The sequence below is a fragment of the Nannobrachium achirus genome (assembly GCF_963921795.1).
Source record: "Nannobrachium achirus genome assembly, chromosome: 4".
Taxonomy (NCBI): Eukaryota; Metazoa; Chordata; class Actinopteri; order Myctophiformes; family Myctophidae; genus Nannobrachium; species Nannobrachium achirus.
Window position 1 is genome coordinate 49,715,057 of NC_137813.1, and position 21,431 is coordinate 49,736,487.

At 42.8% G+C, this 21,431-nt stretch overlaps 1 protein-coding gene across 3 annotated transcripts; it reads left to right on the plus strand.

Annotated features, from left to right (window-relative positions):
- The first annotated feature begins 1,722 nt into the window (after positions 1 to 1,722).
- Positions 1,723 to 21,135, plus strand: usp36 (ubiquitin specific peptidase 36). 3 transcript variants are annotated; one of them, XM_080723666.1, is made up of 20 exons: positions 1,723 to 1,803; positions 6,980 to 7,245; positions 7,834 to 8,055; positions 8,164 to 8,274; positions 9,542 to 9,644; positions 9,738 to 9,805; positions 9,963 to 10,033; positions 10,142 to 10,224; positions 10,777 to 10,888; positions 11,022 to 11,162; positions 11,463 to 11,563; positions 11,654 to 11,792; positions 12,587 to 12,946; positions 14,228 to 14,452; positions 14,934 to 15,055; positions 15,671 to 16,417; positions 16,524 to 16,750; positions 17,555 to 17,746; positions 19,035 to 19,150; positions 19,734 to 21,135. In XM_080723666.1, exons 2-20 carry the CDS (start codon positions 6,993 to 6,995, stop codon positions 19,863 to 19,865), a joined length of 3,525 nt encoding a protein of 1,174 aa, XP_080579792.1. In that variant the 5' UTR covers positions 1,723 to 1,803; positions 6,980 to 6,992; the 3' UTR covers positions 19,866 to 21,135. The 3 variants fall into 3 exon arrangements, with proteins under 3 accessions (XP_080579792.1, XP_080579793.1, XP_080579794.1); XM_080723667.1 differs by having other exon boundaries at positions 16,527 to 16,750; XM_080723668.1 differs by lacking the exon at positions 19,734 to 21,135 and adding an exon at positions 18,826 to 18,889 and having other exon boundaries at positions 19,035 to 19,153.
- The last annotated feature ends 296 nt before the right edge of the window (positions 21,136 to 21,431 follow it).

Consider the following 21,431-nt stretch of genomic DNA (forward strand, 5'->3'; position numbering starts at 1 on the left):
GAAAAATACAATAAATAAAACAACACATTTCCTTTTGGTTTGATTTTGTCCCCCCCAATGTAGCCTATTTTAAATAGGAAAACAGAAAGCAAAATTGATTATTGCAGTAATCTGGTGCCCTCTGCTGGCAATGGCAAGCATAGCAGAGCCATTTTGTTACGACATAATAAACATGTTTATGGGTGGGCATTCTGGGCAATAATTACAGTATTCAAAAGTTAACGTTGTTTTTATGATTTGAGGTCGTCTTGGTTTATAGTCACAACGTGATGTACCATCTCAGAGACTCAGACAGAAATTATTTTAGTGACATAATCCATCGTTATTAATCCTTTCTTAGAAATTGAGGGTGCTTTGATTACGAAACGACGTGTTTTGTTGATTCACTCACAGGTAGAAGTTAAACGTCATTCAAAGCTCGAGATCGAGATAGCTAGTTACATAAAGAAGCATTCAGAACTAAATTTTTAAAATGCAGCCATATAAATATTATGGTTGTAATTCAAGCAAGGGTTAAAGGAGTAGTTCATCCCCAAAATGACTTTTTTTCTATTGATTCCTCATGCCATGGAGACTCAGAGTTCAGTAAATTATTTTTGTATGTGTTGCATTCCTAAGACAAAAATTGTGTTTGAGTAAATGTACCCCCATTGATTCCGGATGCATCTGGGTCCCCATCCGGAATCAATGGGGGTACACATTTACTATAATCAAAATATTGTCGAAGGAATGCGACAAATACAAAAAAATATTATTGAACTCAAGTCTCCATGGAAAAAAAGTCCTTTTGGGGGTGAACTACTCCTTTAATGCTGAGGAGGGGGGGGAAGGGGGGGGGGGTTAATAAATAAAGAACATCGGAGACAGTGTTGTCTTGTAGTGCGAGACGATACGACCCGACATGATAACTGATCAGTCGAAGGCCTACTGTTATTTTCGGCGAGTGTCACTGTCGTACTACGGACTACGGAGCATAAATAAAGCGACTTTATCATGTACAGTATCAAGCAGAATGCCCGAAAGTCACGTGTTGTTAGCTACTGACACAGCGGTCGGTTTATACTAGTCGCACGCCGGTGTCGCGCGACAAGAGAAGAAATCCAATCTACAATCACAAGGCGCGTTGACAGCGCGACGAGTCGCGAGCTTGTAGATCTGCTATTTTCGGCACGCGACACCGGCGCGCGACCAAAGTATAAAAGCAGGCATAAGAAAAAGCATTTTTCGTATCTATTCTAATTTCTGCATCTAGCTTAAGGCAAGACCCTTGCCTGTTTTTGAGTGAACATTTTTAACTCAAATAATCTTTGCTTCTGATCTGGAACAAAATATTTTGAGATGGGGGTCCGCGGCCAAATACATATAATTTGGGGGGTCCGAGAACCATAGCAACATAAGTTTTTTTCAGAAAACGGTTAGGATTATTGTAGAATCGGCCTTTATCAGTGGTTCTCTAGCCTCGGAAACCCAGAAGGACCCCCATCTAAAAATATTTTGTTCTAGGGAGTAGGGACCCCCAGAAGCAAACATTTGAGTTAAACATGTTGTTCACTCTGAATTTGGGTCTTGCTCAAGCTAGATGCAGAACAGATACACGTTTGGTCGTTCTCGTGCGTCAAGAAACCATCCAGCCAATGTGATTGGCGGACGCGTTGTCCGTCATCCCCCCCCCCCCGTGGTGACGTCACCCCCCGTGGTACACGCCCTCTCATAATGCAGCATGGGCGAAAAAGCGACGAGAGCAGGATTCTACCAAGCGTCTTTATTACTCCACTGATTCTCCCTGGACCTTTTAACGCAAAGGTGAGAGGATTGTGTCGTTTTAACCGCCGTTTTGAGGTTAATACATGAACATATTGACGGTTAACAGTAGAAAAAGGCACGTTTAATAGCCCTCGTTGCAGGGCAGGGCAGCTGGGCAGGCTAACCAGAGGCTGTCGCCACGTTAGCACGCTGGGGCTAACACACATCGCTAACGTCAAAGAAGAAGGGGACCTTTTAGTGGCGACAGACAGCAGATGTTCTAGAGAGCGGCGTCGCGACGTTATCGAACAAGCGAAGACCGAACGATGTTTTTGATACTCTGAGATGCGGTGGCGTTTGTAATTCGGTTGTCAGGTAATGTCGTTTTGCCTGCTGCTGTTGCTGGTGTCGTTAGCAACATGGCTAGCAGCCTGCCACACACTGTCGTCAGCGATGACTACACTACACTACAGTGGTGCTGGCAAAGTACTCCAATGTTTTACTATTGTAAAAGTATCAATACACTCCAATTTAGAAATACTGTTACAAGTAAAAGTCCCGAATTTTAAATCTACTTGGGTAAAATTACAAAGGTATTGGTGTAAAAAAAATGTACTTAAAATACCAAAAGTAGAGAGTAGTACTCATTACACAGATTGTCCCATTTCACACCTTTATAGCAGATCTACAAGCTCGTAGCATGTAGATCGTCTTTTTTCAAATGGCCGACATGTATTAGGGCTGAAGTGGATAATGTGTTTTGCAATAATAATAATAGTAGTACTTGAGTAAATGTACTCAGTTACTTTACGCCACTGTACACACTACACTCCCGGCCCAGTAGAGCAGCAGAGTCCAGTCCACAGTTTGGTGGCTCAGCTGCACACCGCATGGGGGACATTTAGGTTTGGGGGGAGACATGCATTCTTTGATCCGATCTAAGCTAACTGACCGTTATATCTGGACGAATAACAATACGACATTAATAGTTGGTGTTGTCTAATTGTGTCTGAAAAGCTGAGCGATCGTTCTTTATTTCCCTTGTCTACAACATACGTAAACATGACTTGTACAGTGAGTCAATAATACATAGTGATAGTAATAAAACACGGTTCGGATTTACAGCAACTGATTCAACTCCTAGTGGAGTTGTTGTCATTAACAGATTGTGTGTTGAGGGCCTAGGCATGTCAAATAAGGCTAGTACAGTCAATATGCCAACATACTAATAACTCACTTGCCACGTGGCTACGTTCCGTTTTTTAGAGGAGAGGAGAGTATTCCAAAGTAATGCTGAATTTAACTCAGTCGTTTTACATATAGATATAAAGCCATTGTAGCTATTCCACGACAACATTTAGTTAGAAAGCCAAGTCACCCAGATTGGAGTATTATTGGTAATTCATATCTTGAAATTAAGAAAGTACAAATTCCTTGGAATTGTCATAAGAAGATATTGATGACTTTATGGATATTAAGCCATTATTGTGTGCATTGTCAGTTTCTTGCTCGCTGACAGAGGTACAAGTACAATTAAATGTACAGGCAGGCCAACAAGGCCATTGTTGTCTGGGGCAGCCCCCTGTGGTCAGATAAAGCCGTCACTCCACCTTAAAGGGACATTTGCTGTAATCTATAGGCTAGCCTTGGATCAAGTCTACAATTTTTTTGAGTCTGACTTTTACGTTTGTATCTAAGATATACAGTATATGCGAAATCCAAGGCTATGTTCAGACATAAAACATTCTACTCCAATGATATCAGACAAAAGTTTAAAATGCAATGAGAATGAGCTGAAGGCACGTCAGTTGGAAGATAGTGACCCAATGCTGGGTATACCTCTGTGATATGCTTAAAATACTGTCTGCCTCAAGTCTGTGAGGCCTGAGCAATTCTCTCTCTGGAATCAGCTAAGCTGCTGCAGTGCTGCTTGAGTTTTTGGTAAAGATTGGTACTAAACCTCAGCTATGATGCTGCTGTTGTATTTTAGGTCCTAGCTTACAGCTACAGCTGCTTATCATCAATTGTATGGTAGCTTACTAACTTAGCTGAAATGTCTTTATATAATCTGAAAAGTTCAGGTCATGTCAGCAATTCTTGTAAATAAATAATAATAAAAAAGAAAATAGCTGACTTACTTTGCTGATCTGAAGGAAGAAATCTTATCTTGTGTAACCGTGCCACAGAATCCATCTTAACGGTTTTATTTAAGCTCAATATTGCCCACAATGATATGAACACAACAAATAACTTTGCCTCGTATTGAACTTGCAATCTACCCCCACTTAAGATGGACAGTTTAGCCCCGCCGACCCCAGGGCTCCAAGGACAGCAGTGTCTGTCTGTCCAACACTGGTCCCAAACAGAGGTATATCTAAAAGAAAAAATGTTCCACTGCTTTAATTTGCTGTGCAATGTTCATGGTCAGGTCCTCGGAGGGATGAATTGTACAGATCTTTGTGACCCTATGGACTCTCCTCTAGAGCTACGCTTGGATCATAATGTACACTTTTCGCACAAGATAACTCCAAATTTAGAGGGTTGAATTGCCATGAACAGCACAACCTCTGGGGGCTGCTAAAGGGTCAATGGCCAGTGTGAGAGACCCCAGGACTTCTCTCACATTTTACTTTGTCTATGTGTAGAGTCTTCCTAAATGAAATAGTAATACATTGGGGGGCGCCGGCTGGCCTACTGGTCCGGGCGCATACCACTTAGGCATTGGTTAGGGAGCCTGCCTGGGGAACCAATTCAATTCAAAGGAGCTTTATTGGCATGAGAAAACATACGGAACCTGAGCCCCTGGTTGTCCCTGGTTCAATTCCAGGCCAGGTTAGCAATGTCGATGTGTGTCCCTGAGCAAGACTCTTAACCCCTAACTCACACGCTCCTTGTGGGCAGGAATCAGCTGAGTTGGGCTGAAAATACTTAATTTCCCCCTCGGGATAAAGTAGGTAACTACCTGTAATAATTATTATGGATAGTTGGATACCTGGCTGGCGGCGTCGCCGGTTCGCTTCCCGATCCGGACGACCTTTGCCGCATGTCACTCCCCATCTCTCCCCCATTTTCTGTCAATCGACTGTCCTATCAATAAAGGCATAAAAGCCGCGAAACAAATCTTTAAAAATAAATAAATAATAATAAATAGTAATACATGCGCTTATAGCAGACCGTGGCTGCTTCTTGGTCTAAGTCAAATCCTGTAGTGTAGGATGAGAATTGGCTTTATTGTCACATCACAGGTGGGTCTGTTTTGTGCAAGGGGGGGGGGGGGGGCAAGGGGGAAGAGAGATCAATCAAAGAAAATAAATACAATTATTTACACATTTTTACACGTGGTACGTGAGATAAGATAAAGGTGCATGAGGCTTGAGCACAGCAGCATATGTATACCAGTCTGACTCTGTACATGATGTACTATCATGGATATTAGTTAAGGTGTGAGGAGAAACACACAAAAGGATGGTCTAACGTTCTTTAAAAAAAAGCAGGGTAATCTATTTGAATAGTCTGCTCTGCTGTATAAACGGAATATTCCTGCTTTGTCCACCATTCTGAATCTGCAGTGGAAGTGAGCTTGTGGGCTTTGTCATCACGCTTAATTGTATCACTATCAGCAGCACATGAAGGTTAGCGTGACCTTGTGCATGTAATGCATGATCAGCCCTCCCTCCCTATGATATCACTGCCCACTCTGGTGAGATTGATACTTATGGTCTCTGTTAGCGGTGCTTATTAATTGTATATTATGTATCAATTTACGTTTCATTTTCATATGAGCCATTCCAGCCATTCTAGAGTCTTGAGGTATTTACTGTTTTGCCAGGCATTGTCATGTTATAGGCCAAGGCCAGTACAAAAAAGAACTGCAAAATCAATGTGTATCTAGTAGGTAAGGAATAAACGTAATACATTGAAGAGAATTACATATTTTATTTAATACAGAGCTACAAAATGACTTTGTACTGTATGTAAATACGCATGCCTGTATGTATGTATGTGGACGTGGAGTGAAGTTGACTTACAGTATATACCGGTAGTGTATTGCGGAGAAAGGGCATTCTCTGTCCTATTTTATCATGACCCGGTCGCATTTTTCACTGGACTGCACAGAAATGCACTGTACAGAGTTATTTCAGCGTCTACAACCAAAATAGCTCAGCATCCAGATAATATATTCTAGCTGGGTATTTAGGACTTTTAGGGGACCAGTGTTGGGGTTAAGTCCAGATCAAACAATTTTAATCTGCGCTCACTTCATGGCTAACATTTAAATTGTTACACATGATCTTGCCTGTTCGTTAATGTTTGCCATAAATGACATGAGAAATCATTCACTCGCAATCGCCACCCAGATAGCATTATGGAACAGTGTTGTAGAACAGACTGTTATCTCCACAGTATGGTACAGGGGCAGTACCATACTGTATACTGTAGGAGCAGTACAGGCCTCCAAAGTGTCCTGCTGATTAGTACATTTGTGTAAAGTTTAATGGGAGAACGGGTGTTAATTTATCTAGACAGTTGTCAGATGCAGATGGCAGTAAAAGAGAGGAAAGTAAGTAGTAAGTACAGATCATGACCTTACAGTAATAGCAGCTGCTTCTATCTTATACTGTCTGTCTTAATTGCTTAGTTTCTGATAGGCACACATTTCTAACATAGTTTGTCTGCCGCCTGTTGTCTTGCGTAACTGTAGGAAGTAGAACGTCTGCCAAGAGCCAGCTACATTAACTCCTCAGATGTGCTTAGTGCTCTTGGAATATGGTTATAATATAAAGCTCTGACACTTCATTATACATGAACATAAACACCAAACGGACATAGCAGCATAAACACATTTATTTTATTTGTAGATCTTTGTTATTCCCTTTGGAAATTCACTTTCAGCTTCACCCAGACAATGGCTGCTCAGATGGTCAGTTAGTCATGATGACCGTTCACTTCACAGGGAGGCTGTTGGAGGTTAATTGAATTGCTCAGGGACACTTCGACACACAGACATGGGTGGGCGGGATACGCACTGGACTAGTGAGCTGACATTCTGATTATTAGATAACTATGGCTGCACCTTTTAAAATATGGAACAAAGAAAGTTATAACTAGCACTCATCAGTAATATTTTACATCGCTGAACCTGAACCAATTCGAATTTCCTGTCAATAGATTATTCTACAGACCGTTTGAACCCTAGCTCTGACATACAATCTATCTTCCGATCTGTTTCCCACAGTGATGTTCCAACAATGCCAATAGTGGATAAACTCAAGGAGGCCCTGAAACCTGGGCGCAAGGACACGGGTGATGAGAGCGACCTCAACAAACTGTTGGCCTCCTCTGCCAAGAAGGTCCTTTTGCAGAAGATCGAGTTTGAGCCTGCCACCAAGGGGTTTTCCTATCAACTAGATGGGCTGAAAACCAAGTATTTCCTCCTCAATCCAAGGAATGAGGGGGCCACTGGACAAAGAACTACAGAGCCAGCCCAGATAAAGAGACAAGGTAAGAAAACCTTTCACACAGAGGTGGACAGTGGTAGGCTGGATTTTAGAGAAACCTTTTCAATTTGCTATAACACCATTGTCTTTTTTATTCTCTTTTTGATGGCTGTTTGTTGTTTCAAAACTTCATCCAGCTAGCTGTACATAGGGATGGGACGATATGAACATTTCATATCATGATTATTGTGACAAAAGAAATAGCGATTTACGATATCGCGATAATCAAAATCCATTATCCTGGGGCGGAACATTTTACAAAGATTTTCCAAAAAACTGAACATTTTCCCCCAAAAATAGCAGATCTACAAGCTTGTAGATCAGCTATTTTTTGGCAAAGACATTTGAGAGAGTGAAATAAAGACGGTATCAAGTACGTATATTATAACTACCTTTTACCAATAGAGGGTTTTAAGTGGTAGCGGATATGCAGCTCGGCAAATAAAGTGAATTGAACCCAGTGCATGACCGAGGACGATATCACGATAAATTGAATCTCCACGATAACGATTATTGTGAGTGTTTTTTTATCACGATAGACGATAACATCGCTTATCGTCCCATCCCTAGCTGTCATAGTATCTCCTTTCAGTTTCAGAGAACCTGAACGGGGGCCAGAGCGACGGCATCCCTGCCCCACAGAAACTGCTCTTCCAAGGGAACAAACTTACCCTGAAATGGGAGCGTCTGTACAGGGTAGGAGCGGGTCTCCACAACCTGGGAAACACTTGCTTCCTTAACTCAACTGTGCAGTGTCTCACTTACACCCCACCGCTTGCCAACTACCTACTCTCAAAGGAGCACAGCCGTGCCTGTGAGTAGTACACGATTCCTGGATGCTGTGTGGAATTCTTCACATTTTAACCTCTTGACTCGCTCGGTGGTCTAATCTTTTATGGCTTTGTTGTGGTCAACCTTTCAGGTCACCAGTCAGGCTTCTGTATGATCTGTATAATGCAGAACCACATCATTCAGGCCTTCGCCAACACGGGCAACGCTATCAAGCCAGTCTCTTTCATCAGAGATCTGAAAAGTAAGACTGCTCTGTAATGTTCATAATTGCTGTTCATATGCATAACTCCTTTGTTGACTGTTTATAAAGATGCTAGGTAGTATGATGTTTACTTGTTATCCTAGTTAGTTTGTACCATTTAAATTCCTCCATCACTTGTGCCCTGTAGGTTTACTGGGGTTCATGATGCTTACACTAACCCTGCACTTAGCAAATAGCTCTGGATAAGAAGGCTTCTGCTAAATGCCTAAATTGTGCATGGGAAGTTTGCGTTTAAATTATAGACAACCCTCAAACCGTAGAGCGGAGAATTGTCCACTGAGTGACGCTAAAGGATGACGGAGGCTACTCCGGCAGAATTGAGCATGATGATTCAACACTGGCTAGTATAGAGGTGTCCCAGTGACGTGGGCTATAGTGGCTGAAGTGCCCCCTGTGAGACTGCAGCCTCTGAATTAACGGCTACAGAACAAATGGGGATGAGTTGTGCAAGCTGGACCTTGACGGAAGAGAAGTACCACTCTTGTCTGCAATCTCACGGGAAACTACCCCACGGCCCGCACTTTTTGCTTTCCTCCCTCCTGCCTCGCTCCTCATGTACTGCAGCAATCATCTCTCCTCCTCCTCCTTTGTTTTCTCCCTTACTCCCTCGCTCGCTCCCTCCCTCCCTTGTTCCAATGCCCTCTGTCTCCTTGTGACTGCAGACTGTGAGGACGAGCCTTAGCACAGAAACATTTCCGGCCCCCTCGCAGACGTGAGCGATTCTTCATTATGAAGACGCGGGCTAATGGACATGTTTTTCTAATAGTCAGAGGATATTAATTAAAATCTGGGAATAAAGTCCTTACCAAGACATTTCTTCACCAATGTGTGTGTAAAGGTGTCTGGTAACACATCTAACAAAGTTTGAAATTCTAAATTATCCCTAGGAGAATCTTTGACACCTCCTGAAAGTTTGGGTCCCGTTCACTTACTATACACTATACTATACAGGAAAAATCCCCCCAATATTTTTTGGGGGGCTACTATTTTCCTGAATTGTATCGTAAATCTCCTGAGTTGGCTTCATTTTGATCCCTCACACGTCTGTTCATGTTATATCATTTCCTCTTTCCCGCTCTGCAGTGACTCATTAACTACTCTGGGATATTATGTGGTGGATGTACAGCGATAGTGGTGATTACGTTATACTTCTGCCAGCTCACAATTTACAGTTTTCCCTGTTAGGAGTTGGAATCAAGGGTCCTATGAGTGTCTAACATGCAATCTTTATTTTCTTTTTTAACAGAAATTGCCAGACATTTTCGCTTTGGGAGTCAAGAGGATGCCCATGAGTTTTTGCGGTACACCATTGACGCTATGCAGAAGGCCTGTCTAAATGGTTATCCCAAGTAAGAACGATTTCCCTGTGTGATGATTATGCAGTTGCAACAACACAACCAATGTTTTGTTTGAATATTGTTTAGCAAGTTTCCTTCTTTCAGGCTTGACAGGCAGACCCAGGCCACTACATTGGTCCACCAAATCTTTGGAGGGTATCTGAGGTCACGAGGTAAGAACGTAAAAGTAATTGCTTCTAGAAGTCTGCAATTTCATTATTATAGGAACTTTGTATAATGTGCATTTTATCCAATTGTAACTATCACCTGGTATTGCTTTGGTGACAGCTATTAAATGCAATAACACCAATGCCCATTTTCTCCTTTCAGTCAAGTGTTCGATTTGCAAAAGTGTGTCGGATACATATGATCCGTACCTGGACATTGCTGTTGAGATTCGGGTATGTTTGATTGAGGTCTAAATACACGCCATGCATGGTAATGGGTTTACTTTCTCAACTAAGTTCTGTTATATTGATTATCTCTCCTGACCTCTTCCTGTCTTTCAGCAAGCGGCAAACATTGTGCGAGCCTTGGAGCTGTTTGTTAAGCCAGACGTTTTGAGCGGAGAGAACGCCTACATGTGTGCCAAGTAAGTGGCCTTTCAAAAATGGCAGATATGCAAGCTGTAAGCTTGACCCCATGGAACCCCCCTCAAGGACCGCTTGTGGTCCCCGGATCCCACTTTGAAAACCAATGGCCTAACAGACTTCGGGAGAGTGTTTTCTGCAGGTGATTCAGTCCGAGTGTATCAAAGGGTGCGTTCGGAAATGCGCACCGGGTGTGGTTAGGGTTAGGGGTTAGGTTTAGGCATAGTTTTACTGAGGTTAAGGTTAGGGTTAGGGTTAGATTTAGGCATAGTTTTACTGAGTTTAGGGTTAGGGTTAGGTTTAGGCACTCACTACACTGAGCACACACCCGGTGCGCATTTCCGAACGCACCCTTTAATACACTCAGACTGAATCCCCTGCAGAAAACACTATCCCATCAGACTTCACTCAAATCTTACATTTTCAAGAAAGATCAGTAGGCCCTGAATAATGACTTTATTTTTTATTTGTCTCGACCTCCGTGGCCAGAAGACCAAAACAAATTGGCAAGCGTCTTGCGTTGAGAGTACATCTCTTTCTCTCCCGTTTTCCAGGTGCAAGAAGAAAGTGCCGGCCACTAAACGCTTCACGGTCCATAGAACGTCTAATGTACTGACCCTGTCTCTCAAGAGGTTCGCCAACTTCAGCGGGGGGAAAATAACGAAGGTAAACACAAGCGCTGTCAATGCCTGTTCTTTTAAAAGGCTGCCTGTGCTTTTAAAATGCTGCTGCAGTTCAATGTCAGTGCTTCTCACATTTATTTATTTTGTTTGTTTTATTGTTCCCCCCCCCCACCTAGGAGGTTGGCTACCCAGAATTCCTGAACATTCGTCCCTACATGTCACAGAGCTCAGGCGATCCCGTTATGTATGGCCTTTATGCTGTTCTGGTTCACTCTGGCTACAGCTGTCACGCTGGTCACTATTATTGTTATGTCAAGGTAAAGAAACATTGCAATTTTTCCCCTGTTAGATCTACTAGCTCACAATGTGATTGATTGAATACTTGTTGTCACAGAAATATAAACGGCTGGTACAGTCAGACATTTTGGCAAAAAACAAAATAAAACAGGGGGACTTGTTTCCATTGTGGTTTTATGTTGTCAGCTTGTAGATTGGCTATTTTCGGCAAAGAGATTTGTTGTACGGGGAGAAAATGTGTATAGTGTTTAAATGGTTAATGTAACTGTTTTCAAGACAAGTTCTCTGAAACCATATTAAATGTTTCTTTCTCCTCATAGGCAAGCAACGGACAGTGGTACCAGATGAATGATTCAATGGTGCACTCCAGTAATATCAAAGTGGTGCTGAACCAGCAGGCCTATGTCCTCTTCTACCTGAGGTAAGCTGTGAGTGACCATATTTACAAGAGGTCACAAACCATTGCTCCTGGACATTTCAGTGTATAAAACATTATTTGTGTTTTTGAAAGGATCCCAGATACCAAGAAGAATGTGGATGGGCTGCCTTGCAAGCAGGGAATGGTGCATCCTGGCAAGAACAGTATTTCATCTGAGCAGATAAAGAAGACCAACTTGAATGGGCCTCTGTCTTCCCCGCAAATCAGAAAGGTATGCAACAGACACAGCCATTTGTCTTTAACTATGTTAACCGTAGCGCCCCTATTCAGGCGCCAACATTTGGCCAAAAAAAGCAAGTCTACAAGCGCACAATGCATCGTGTTGTATGTATGATACAGTATGGAGCTGAAGTTGCCATGACACTTATTGACACCAGTATGATCCTTAAACTCTCAAATACCTGGAACGCGCCCGAGTCGCGTTAGATTTTAACCACTTTAACCATTATTTTATGCTTTAACTTTAGAAAAATAGCAGATATACAAGCTCACAGCGCGGCACCGAGTGCCGCGCTGCAAGCTTGTAGATCTGCTATTTTTGAAAAATCGTGAAAATGAGTGCAAGTCTTTGAATATCTTTGACCCGATCTTTGACCCGACTTCTAAATCCTTCCTCTAAATCAGTGGTTCTCAAACTTTTTCATGTCAAGGACCCCCAAAATTACAGGTATTTAGCCACGGACCCCCATCTCAAAATATGTTGTTCCAGGGAACCCCCAGAAGCAAATATTTGAGTTACAAATGTTCGCTTTTAAATAGATATATTCAAAGACTTGCAAAGAAAAATCATGATTTTTCAAAAATAGCAGATCTACAAGCTCGCAGCGCGGCACTCGGTGCCGCGCTGTGAGCTTGTATATCTGCTATTTTTCAATAGTTAAAGCAGTCAATAATCCTAGGCCTAAATGGGCTAAAAGAAAATGTGTATTTTGTTCAACAACCATACATTTTCCACTCAACCTTAAATGACCATAACCTAAATATGGATTCAATTAATCTCCGCAGAAACTTGAGCCTGCTCAGCTGCGTAAAATCCAATCCATGGACGGAGGATTGGGTCTGGCCATTTCGAGGAATGGCGTAGGCCCCCAGCCGCAGCCCAAACTTTCCAACGGGACCTCCTCTTCCCACGGCCCCCCGAAGCTGCCAAGCGGGCCCACCATGATCGATGAACCTTTCAAGAAGCTGAAGAAGCCCTCTCCCCAGGGCCAGGCGCAGTCACGCTGCAGCACCCCGGCACCCTCCAACGGCCTGGGCAGGTCTGAGGGGGACAAGCGGCACAGCAGCGAGGGAAGGGGCATGGCAACATCTACCTCAGCCAAGTCTCTGTCAGACTCTTCCTCAGCTGACACTACAGACTCCAAGGTAACGGAAACACCAAATGCCATTTTTGCTCATAGCCACACAATTATTATTATTATTATATTTGCACCTGTTCATGACAACGCATATGCTTGGAAGTTAACTAGTGGTGTAAAATAACAAAGCACATTTAATTAAGTACAATTTTGAGGTATTTTTGGAGCTGTGTGAAACACAGGCTCCCTATACGTGGCTGTGTGGGTCTGTGTGTGTGTGTCTGTGTGTGTGTATGTAGCCTGACTTCGGCGCGTAACTAGTGCCGCACCATTTACGCCACTCGCGCAATATATACATCAAAATGTGCGGCTCGGCCGGGAATGGTGTTCTATTACCTTTCGTTCCGGTCCGCCTTACCATGCCGACGTAATCGGCAAAAAACGACGCTTAATTGTCCCCATTGACTTATAATGGGACAATGCAAGAAATCACTTTCAAGTATTTTTCTCTCGTAAACCATAGGAGCTACAGTTTCAAACCTCGGAGAGGAGATTCATAATGATTTTAAGAATGAATCGAAAAATAATTACATCACTCGGCCTCATGGTGGCGCTATAACGGCCCACTTTACGTTTTGCCCCGTAACTCTTGAACCGTGGATCGGAAAATTAAAATTCTTTTTTTCCTGGATTCCTTGGGTCAAGACGCATCTCCCCATATAGGCCACGCCCATTTGCGCCAGGATAGATTTTCCGCCATCTTGAATTTTCTCCAAAACACACTTTTTGCTCCTTTTCCTACATATTTTCTTCAAATGTCACAAAAATCGGTACACATGATCTACACACACACACACACACACACACACACACACACAGCTCCACTTCACACGGGTGTGATTTTTACTTTTACTACTGGAGTATTTCCAATTTTCTGTACTTTTACTTCTACTTCACTACATCTCAAAGGCAAATATTGTACTCCATTACAATTATTTGAAATCTTTAGTTACTGCTAGTTACTTTGTAGATTTTGATGATTATTACAAAACATACATCAACCACTTCAGCCCTATATACATTTAGGCCATTTGACAATAGCCGCTCTAAAAATGCTACGCATTGTGAGGTTGTAGATCTGCAATTTTCAAAAGATGTTTACTACTTTTGGTACTTGTAAGTACATTTTGATAAGTGCAAAAGTATGTTGTACGTAAATTTAGAATTCCTTTAACTTGTTTAACAGTGTTTCTACATTGCAGTATTGATACTTTTACCTAAGTAAAACATTTGAGTACATTTTCCACCACTGAAGGTAACGATGTCCTTGTTTTATTTCATTGTCCAGGATTCTATTGGTCCTAAAAGTGCTCCGGTTGGGTCAACTCCCTCCACTCCTAAGAAAGTGTCCAATGGCCTGGCTTCTCCGGCCAAGAGCATGGATCGCATTCAGGGCACGGACGAGCAGAAGACGGTCAAGCTAAAACCCCCGGTGCTCGGCAACATCACCTCCGAGTCGGCCAGTGCTATGTCGCCCCCGCCCGCCAAGAAACTGGCCCTGTCGGCCAAGAAGGTGAACATCGTTCCCATGATTCCGCAGCGACTCTGCCACTTCTTTCCCCCTCTTGGTTGTCTTGGTTCCCTGTTTCCCTGCACCCACACTGCTAATCCCTCGATATGACCATTGATTTCCATAGGTAGGATCATGGTGCCAGATGATTGGCTTTAAACGAATCACAATATGCACTGTAACGAGTGCCGATTTACCTTGTTTCCTGTCTAATCAACCACCTATACGTGCTTGTCGTTTAGAATTTCTTTGTCTTCGTTTACTTTTAGTTTCTTTCTTTCTAACCATTTCTAATTCTTCTCTGCCATGCCCCCTTCCTCCCCCCTTATTTGTTTTCCTTCCGTCATTTCCTGCCACCTTCTCTCAATGGGTCCCTTTCCCTCATTTTGCCCTTGTTTTTATTTCCTTTTCCTTATTTGTTTTTGTCACATTCATGGGTATTTTCTTTAGACCACCAAGTTTTTATTTATGTCGATAACTGCAGGCCAGTCGCAGCAGGAGTCCGAGCAGCACTGATGCTCCACCCCCTCTGCTATGCCAGCCTCCCAGTGATCCCATGCATCATCCTCATCCCCTCACCTCTGCCTCACCCACTCACACACACAGGTAGGTAATGCACACACCGGGGGGAAAAAGAATTCGGACTATTAGGGGTGGGCGATATGGTGATAATTATCGTTGAGACGATACAATGTCTCCACGATACAATATCTCCACGATATGCCTTTTCACAGGTATCGTATATATCGTGATACAATTGAGGGAGCCTTGTGAAAAATCCTGTTTAATCGTTAATACAGAGATTCATTGCAGAATTCAATTTAAACCTGCATTTTGGTCAAACTCATCAGTTCTCAAACTTTCAAATGTCAAGGTCTCCAGTTAACTCTGTCAGTATACAAATGAAACCAAATGGACCCGTAGGGTCCATTTGGTTTCATTTGTATACTGTCAGAGTTACATACTTGTAAAGTTCAGTTTAGACCTCCCAAAAGGAACCCAGACAGTCTAGTTTTTGTCAAGTAACTTGAAAAATAACTATAAAAACCAACGTGAAAAATAATCATGATGAAATCGTGATACAACTAGGGAAAATATCGTGATATTGTATTTTTGCATATCGCCCACCCCTACCCCTACACATTGAAATACAGGATTTTGACAAAACGTGTCTTTATAACCAAAGGATTGTTGTGGTGGTGGTCTTTTTTTCCCCTACAGAGCTGGTCCATTTCATTCACCCAAAGTGCAGTCGCCACCTGCAGCCCATGTCGTCTTAAATGGACCCCTCAAACAACAGAGCCCTCAGAAACTAGCCCGTAGCGCCGCACCACAGAAACCAAACACCAGCCTTTCGCTCAAAACCAATGGGCTTCACGGTCCCTCTCCAAAGAGCCCCATGTCTTCCAGCAACCCCAGCTCCAGTCCCCAGAAACCGGACCTCGGCAGCCCATCGGAACAAATGCCCGGCCAAAAGAAGAGGAAGAAGAAGAAAAAGAAGCGACGCCACTCAGAGGTCGAAGCCGACACGGAGCCAGTCACAGCCCTTGCCGCGGAGGCAGACTCCACGGAACCTGCCAGCCCCAAGAAGCGCAAGAAGAAGAAACTGAAGAGAAAAAGGGAGGAGAATGACGGAGAGAGCGTGCCAAAGGAGAGGGAGTGTGTGCAGTCTCACCTACCGTCGCCTCCCGTTGCTCGGGAGGAGGACGACTGGTGTCAAGGTGGGCACTGGAACCTGACGGCCGTCTCCGAGGCACACTCGGAGCAGTCGAAAGCAGAGCCTCGGCCAGCTCTGCTGGAACCGCAGGGCGCACGGCCACGGAGTCCCCCGTTGGTTCCGGTGCAGAGTGAAGCGTCTCAGAAAAAGGGGTCGCACTCTATGTTGCTGCTGAAGAAGAAAAAGAAGAGGAAAAAGATGCAACTGGTGGAGGATCTGAATGCAGTTAAACAACAATCTTTATCAGAAAGGTGGGTTATATTATATCACTTTGTCTTTAACTTTTATTGTGAGGATTGAATTTGTGGCCCTCTATAACAATGTCTCATACCCTGCTATACTGTATGTGTCTTGCAGCAGGTCTGGGACGAAGGACTTTCACAACGACACTGGAGATTCGATCGAGTTGAAAAAGAAACTGAAGAAGAAAAAGAAGAGGCTAAAAGAGGATGCAAACGTGGGTCAGGAAAGCAGGCACGTCTCCATCTCCAATGGTCAAAACGCTGACCCTGAACCTACAGAGTCCGAGTCCCGTCCTACCAAGAACGCCACGGAGAGTGACGGCACCAGCAGGCACGCTACGGGTGAGTTTCATGTGCACGCGCGCTACTCCCACACATACATTATGTACCCTATCCAAACTGCAGGCAGACTGCAGTATGGACTGTACTGTCCTTGTTGCCATGCCAACCCCAAACCTGCAGTTTCACACACACCCATATTGATCAAAGCGACTCTCGGAAACTCCCATGAACCTAGGGGTGGGTGATATGGTGATAATTATCGCTGAGACGATACAATGTCTCCACGATATGCCTTTTCAGAGGTATCGTATTTATCTTGATACAGTTGAGGGAGCCTTGTAAAAAATCCTGTTTAATCGTTAATACAGAGATTCATTGCAGAATTCAATTTAAACCTGCATTTTGGTCTAAATCAGTAGTTCTCAAACTTTAAAATGTCAAGGTCTCCACTTAACTCTGACAGTATACAAATGAAACCAAATGGACCCAGTAAGGGTCCATTTGGTTTCATTTGTATACTGTCAGAGTTACACTTGTAAATTTTAAATTTAGACCTCCCAAAAGGAACCCAGAGAGTTTAACTAAGTAACTTGAAAAAATAACCATAAAAACCAACATGAAAAAGAATCGTGATAAAATCGTGTATCGTGATACAGCTTGGGAAAATACCGTGATATTGTATTTTTACATATCGCCCAGTGCCCACCCCTACATGAATCTCTCGACCCCTCATCAGCCCTCGTGGTTGTCCATTAATTTCGATGCATCGTATACAGAATAGGAGGTATACGCTTATGAGAATGGCATGTTTTTTTTGTGACATTGTGCTTGCTGGTGCTCTCATACGGTGCTTTCTTTCTCCAGTCACAGTAGTAGCGTGGGATAGCCAGGTGAAAGATGGCTACAAGCGCTGCAAGGCACCTGCTGCCGATCACCATGGATCCGGAGATGCGCCTCCTCCTCGCCCGGCCTCCGTGGCTTGGGATGGGAAAAAGAGCAGCGGTGTTGTAGAGGAGCTGCTCAAGAACGCTACAGATAAGGCCTATGGAGCCACAGGTAAAAACACTTGAGGGGCGAAGTCGCTGAAGGATTGAACAGCTAAATCTGCACAAAACGAGACAAAAATAAAGTAATTATCAAGGCACTTGTAAAGGGTGAAATGCAGCTTTTCTGTACTTCAGTGCTATTTGCAAGTGTTTAAGATCATGGGTAATATCTATGTATTTGCTGCCAAAAGGACCCTTCCTTTGTAAATGAGCCTCATTTGCAAAGTCGCTGGCCTCATCAGGGGGGCCTTATAGCCGATGTGTCTCAGAATCAGAAGGTCCCCTGTTTGTGCCCCGTCCCCGGTCTGTGTGTTGAAGTGTCCCTTAGCAAGATCCCTAACTGCTCCCCGAGCGTGGTACTAATAATAGCATTATGATGGGTAAATTCAGAGGACAAATTTCCCACATGTGTAAAAAACATAGTGACAAAAAAAAAATCGAATTTTAGTCACGTACAAACAAATTAAAGAAAATAAATAAATACGTATATGTTATGGTGAAATTATCCATTTTGTTTACTACGTTCATTGGTCCATTGTCCATTTTGAGTTTTTTGCCAGGCCATTATGCCAGCTCCACACAAATAAATGATGTGCAAAGCCACCATTTATTCCAGTGGTTTTCAACCCCTTTCATATCAAGGTCCATTAATTATTCAGCATTTGAGATTTTGCCTTTGCCATAGGAGAGATAACAGGCCGACGTCGATCAAAATAACAATTCTTCGACATTCTTTATGTAGACTTCTTGTAAATTAAGTAATGCAGATGTGTATCAATAATGTAACACTTGAGAGCGTAGTATAAAATGAAACCAAATGTACCTGCAAGGGTCTTTTTGGTTTAATTTTACACTCAAGAGTTAAATATGTATAAAGGTAGTTACGAACTCTCCATCATTTAGCTGGGGACCACCTGGAACCTCCTCAAGGACCACTGGTGGTCCCCACCGCGGACCACTGGTTGAGAACCACTGATTTATACCTAGCTATGTGAATCATTTAAATCGGATGCAAAACAAGGGCAATTTTCACTATGTGGGCATGTTTACACTTTCATAATTTTAGAACAGTATCTTTTTATGAATCAGACCTTGAGACGGGGCAGATGTGCAGTTCGTGGTGCTATGACGACTGCAAAATTCTTCCCTGAATGTAAGCTTTAGCAGTGTCAGAAGTTTGGTTGATTCATTACTAGGTTTCTTGGCAGCATTACTCTACTTTTTCATGACTCTGCGCTCGGCTGTAGCTGTTACAGATGTTTTCATATGCATGCTTTTTTTTATTTTTTATGTTACAGTCCTGACTTGGGATGGAGATGCCTCTGCCATCAGTAGAGACTCGGTTCAAGATACCCGTCAGGCCAAGTATAACACTGTGATTGACGAGTGGGATGAAGAATTTGACAGCGGAAAGGTACGAAAAAGGCCCAGCAAGACATTTCACTTCTTAATTAAAGGAACATACCACAGTCATCTTCCCTTTAATGGCTTTATTTTACATTTAGTAACATTTTCTGCGAAGCCATTCAATTGTTACAGAACTTACATATAATTGTGTTTTGTGTTTGGTTTTTCTGACAGTAAAGCTGTTGGATGTTTTGAATGGTGACACTGTCGGTTGTTGTTTCGTATTCTATAATTGATTCAGTGCTAAGTTAAACATCATTACCCATGTAGCGCTTTTCTCCAACCGCTATGTTCGGCTGGACGTGAAGGCAGTTTAGCTATTTATTTTACTTTAAAATGTGTTAAATGCAACAGTAAAGTAACGTTGACCCAAAAAAGTACCGCACAATTATATCTAGCGTTTGCTTTGCAGAATAATGGTACAGTACAGTAATGTCAAGAATACCATGAGTCAGTCGTAGTCGGATCAGACCACCGTTATGGTCGTTGGGTCACGTTAATTCTGCTGTTCAGTGATCGACACAAAACAAATTGAGATCGGTACCTTCTAATTAACGTCTTGCTATTGTTTCCCACTTGTGTTTGAACAGGTAAAAAAAATGAAAAACCATAAGAAGGAGAAGTGGCGGGGTGGCGGCAACATCTTCCAGAAGATCCAGGACAGACGGATGAAATGGTCTGTGACGCCTACGGGGAAGAGGGCTTTTGGGATCCGTCGTTGACAGCCCTGGACCACTGCTGTGGGGACGCTGAACACAAACCCAGAACAATGTACCCTACTTTTGTACCCTTTTTTTCTTTTTTTTTCTGTCCGCTTTGTTGTGTTCAGTTCAGCGCTGAATTACAGAATGAAAAAACCAGGCCAAAGCAACAGGGCACAACTGCTCAGGTCATTTGTTCCATCAATGCAAACATGACACACTTTGAGGCTTCACTACCTACGGGCCAGAGGGAGGTGACCACCCATATCCCCTTTTAACCTCACAAACTCTAGCATCCCTATTCTGGGGCAAACATTCGGCAAAAATAGCAGCTCTACAATCTCTCAACATGAGCTTGGTACTGTAGGTTAGCTAATTTAGGCAAAGACATTTGGTATAGACTAGAGAGAATAAAAGAAGGGGTCTAGTATTAGACTCCTGGGGGACACCACTCAACAAAGTATATTTAAGTGGTTAATATAAATATATCACAATACATAATTAAGCTGCTTTCACTTGCCATGGCTTTCCCCTTGACATGACTTTTCTGTATTTACATCTTTTGAGCCTTGGTGATTATATTGAAAATGTTGAGCTTGTATCAAAGTTGGGTGCAAAATATAGCATACGTGTGAAAGGGTAAAATATGGTAAGGGTAACTGTTGGCCATCTTGGCATATTGTATTGAAAAACCTGTTCAAAATCAAAGGGGTAAACCGTTCTGCTTTTGACGACGTGGCCTTAAAATGAACTTGATTTAAAAAGCTCCCATTACTGTATAGCAAATTGCAAGGATCCCAATCGTTTTACAGTTAAACACATTTATTTTATTTTATCCTTTTTGATTTTATTATTTTATACATTTTTTATTTTGTTTTATTTTGCTGCAGATTCTGAACATACCACACAAACTATTCACTCTTCAATTACTGTATGTCCGTGTTTATATAAACTTTTTGTTTCCATGTTTTGGATTTGTGTGAGAGGAAGAGATTGAATCATTTCCTGGTTTTGGATTTACAGTTAGTTTTTAAACATGGCAACTACCACAACAACATAAAATCGGTTCAAAATGTTTTAAAAATGGTCAAGAGATTTTCTTTTTCCTGTTTGTATTTGCTGGCTTCATGCTACAGCAATTGGACGTGGTAGTTTGTTGCATCGGCCACCTTGACTCTACTCCGATTTCACTTCTAAATCTTTATTTTGTCAGTTCAGAGTGCAACGTGTGTTTCCAGAATGAAGGACGGGGGTGTATCTGTGAACATTACATTAAAGGGCCTACACCATGCTTTTAAAACTATATTTTTTGTATAAATATATGCTCAAAATTGAGTCTTAGACAGGTCTTAACCCCCAACACACACCCTGACCATTCCTCTTGTTTCTTATAGCTGTGCTATTATTAGGCCCTGCAGCTGCAATACCAAAACGGCCTTTGTTTGCTCAGTGGCGCATCTAGTGGGGTTTTTCCACCCTCCGGAGAAGGGTGAAGGGAGAGGCGGGGTGGCCAGCTCTCTATAGCCGGGGACAGCGATAGAAGAGGCGGCGTGTAGCCGTGGATAGAGAGAGGAGAGGCGGGGTGTG

What these genes read in the sequence shown, in the direction of transcription:
- usp36 (XM_080723666.1), top strand. Translation starts at nt 6,993, where the DNA reads ATGCCAATAGTGGATAAACTCAAGGAGGCCCTGAAACCTGGGCGCAAG. An exon ending in CTTCCCCGCAAATCAGAAAG is followed by an intron (nt 11,793 to 12,586) that starts GTATGCAACAGA and finishes TAATCTCCGCAG; the next exon opens with AAACTTGAGCCTGCTCAGCT. An exon ending in TGGCCCTGTCGGCCAAGAAG is followed by an intron (nt 14,453 to 14,933) that starts GTGAACATCGTT and finishes CGATAACTGCAG; the next exon opens with GCCAGTCGCAGCAGGAGTCC.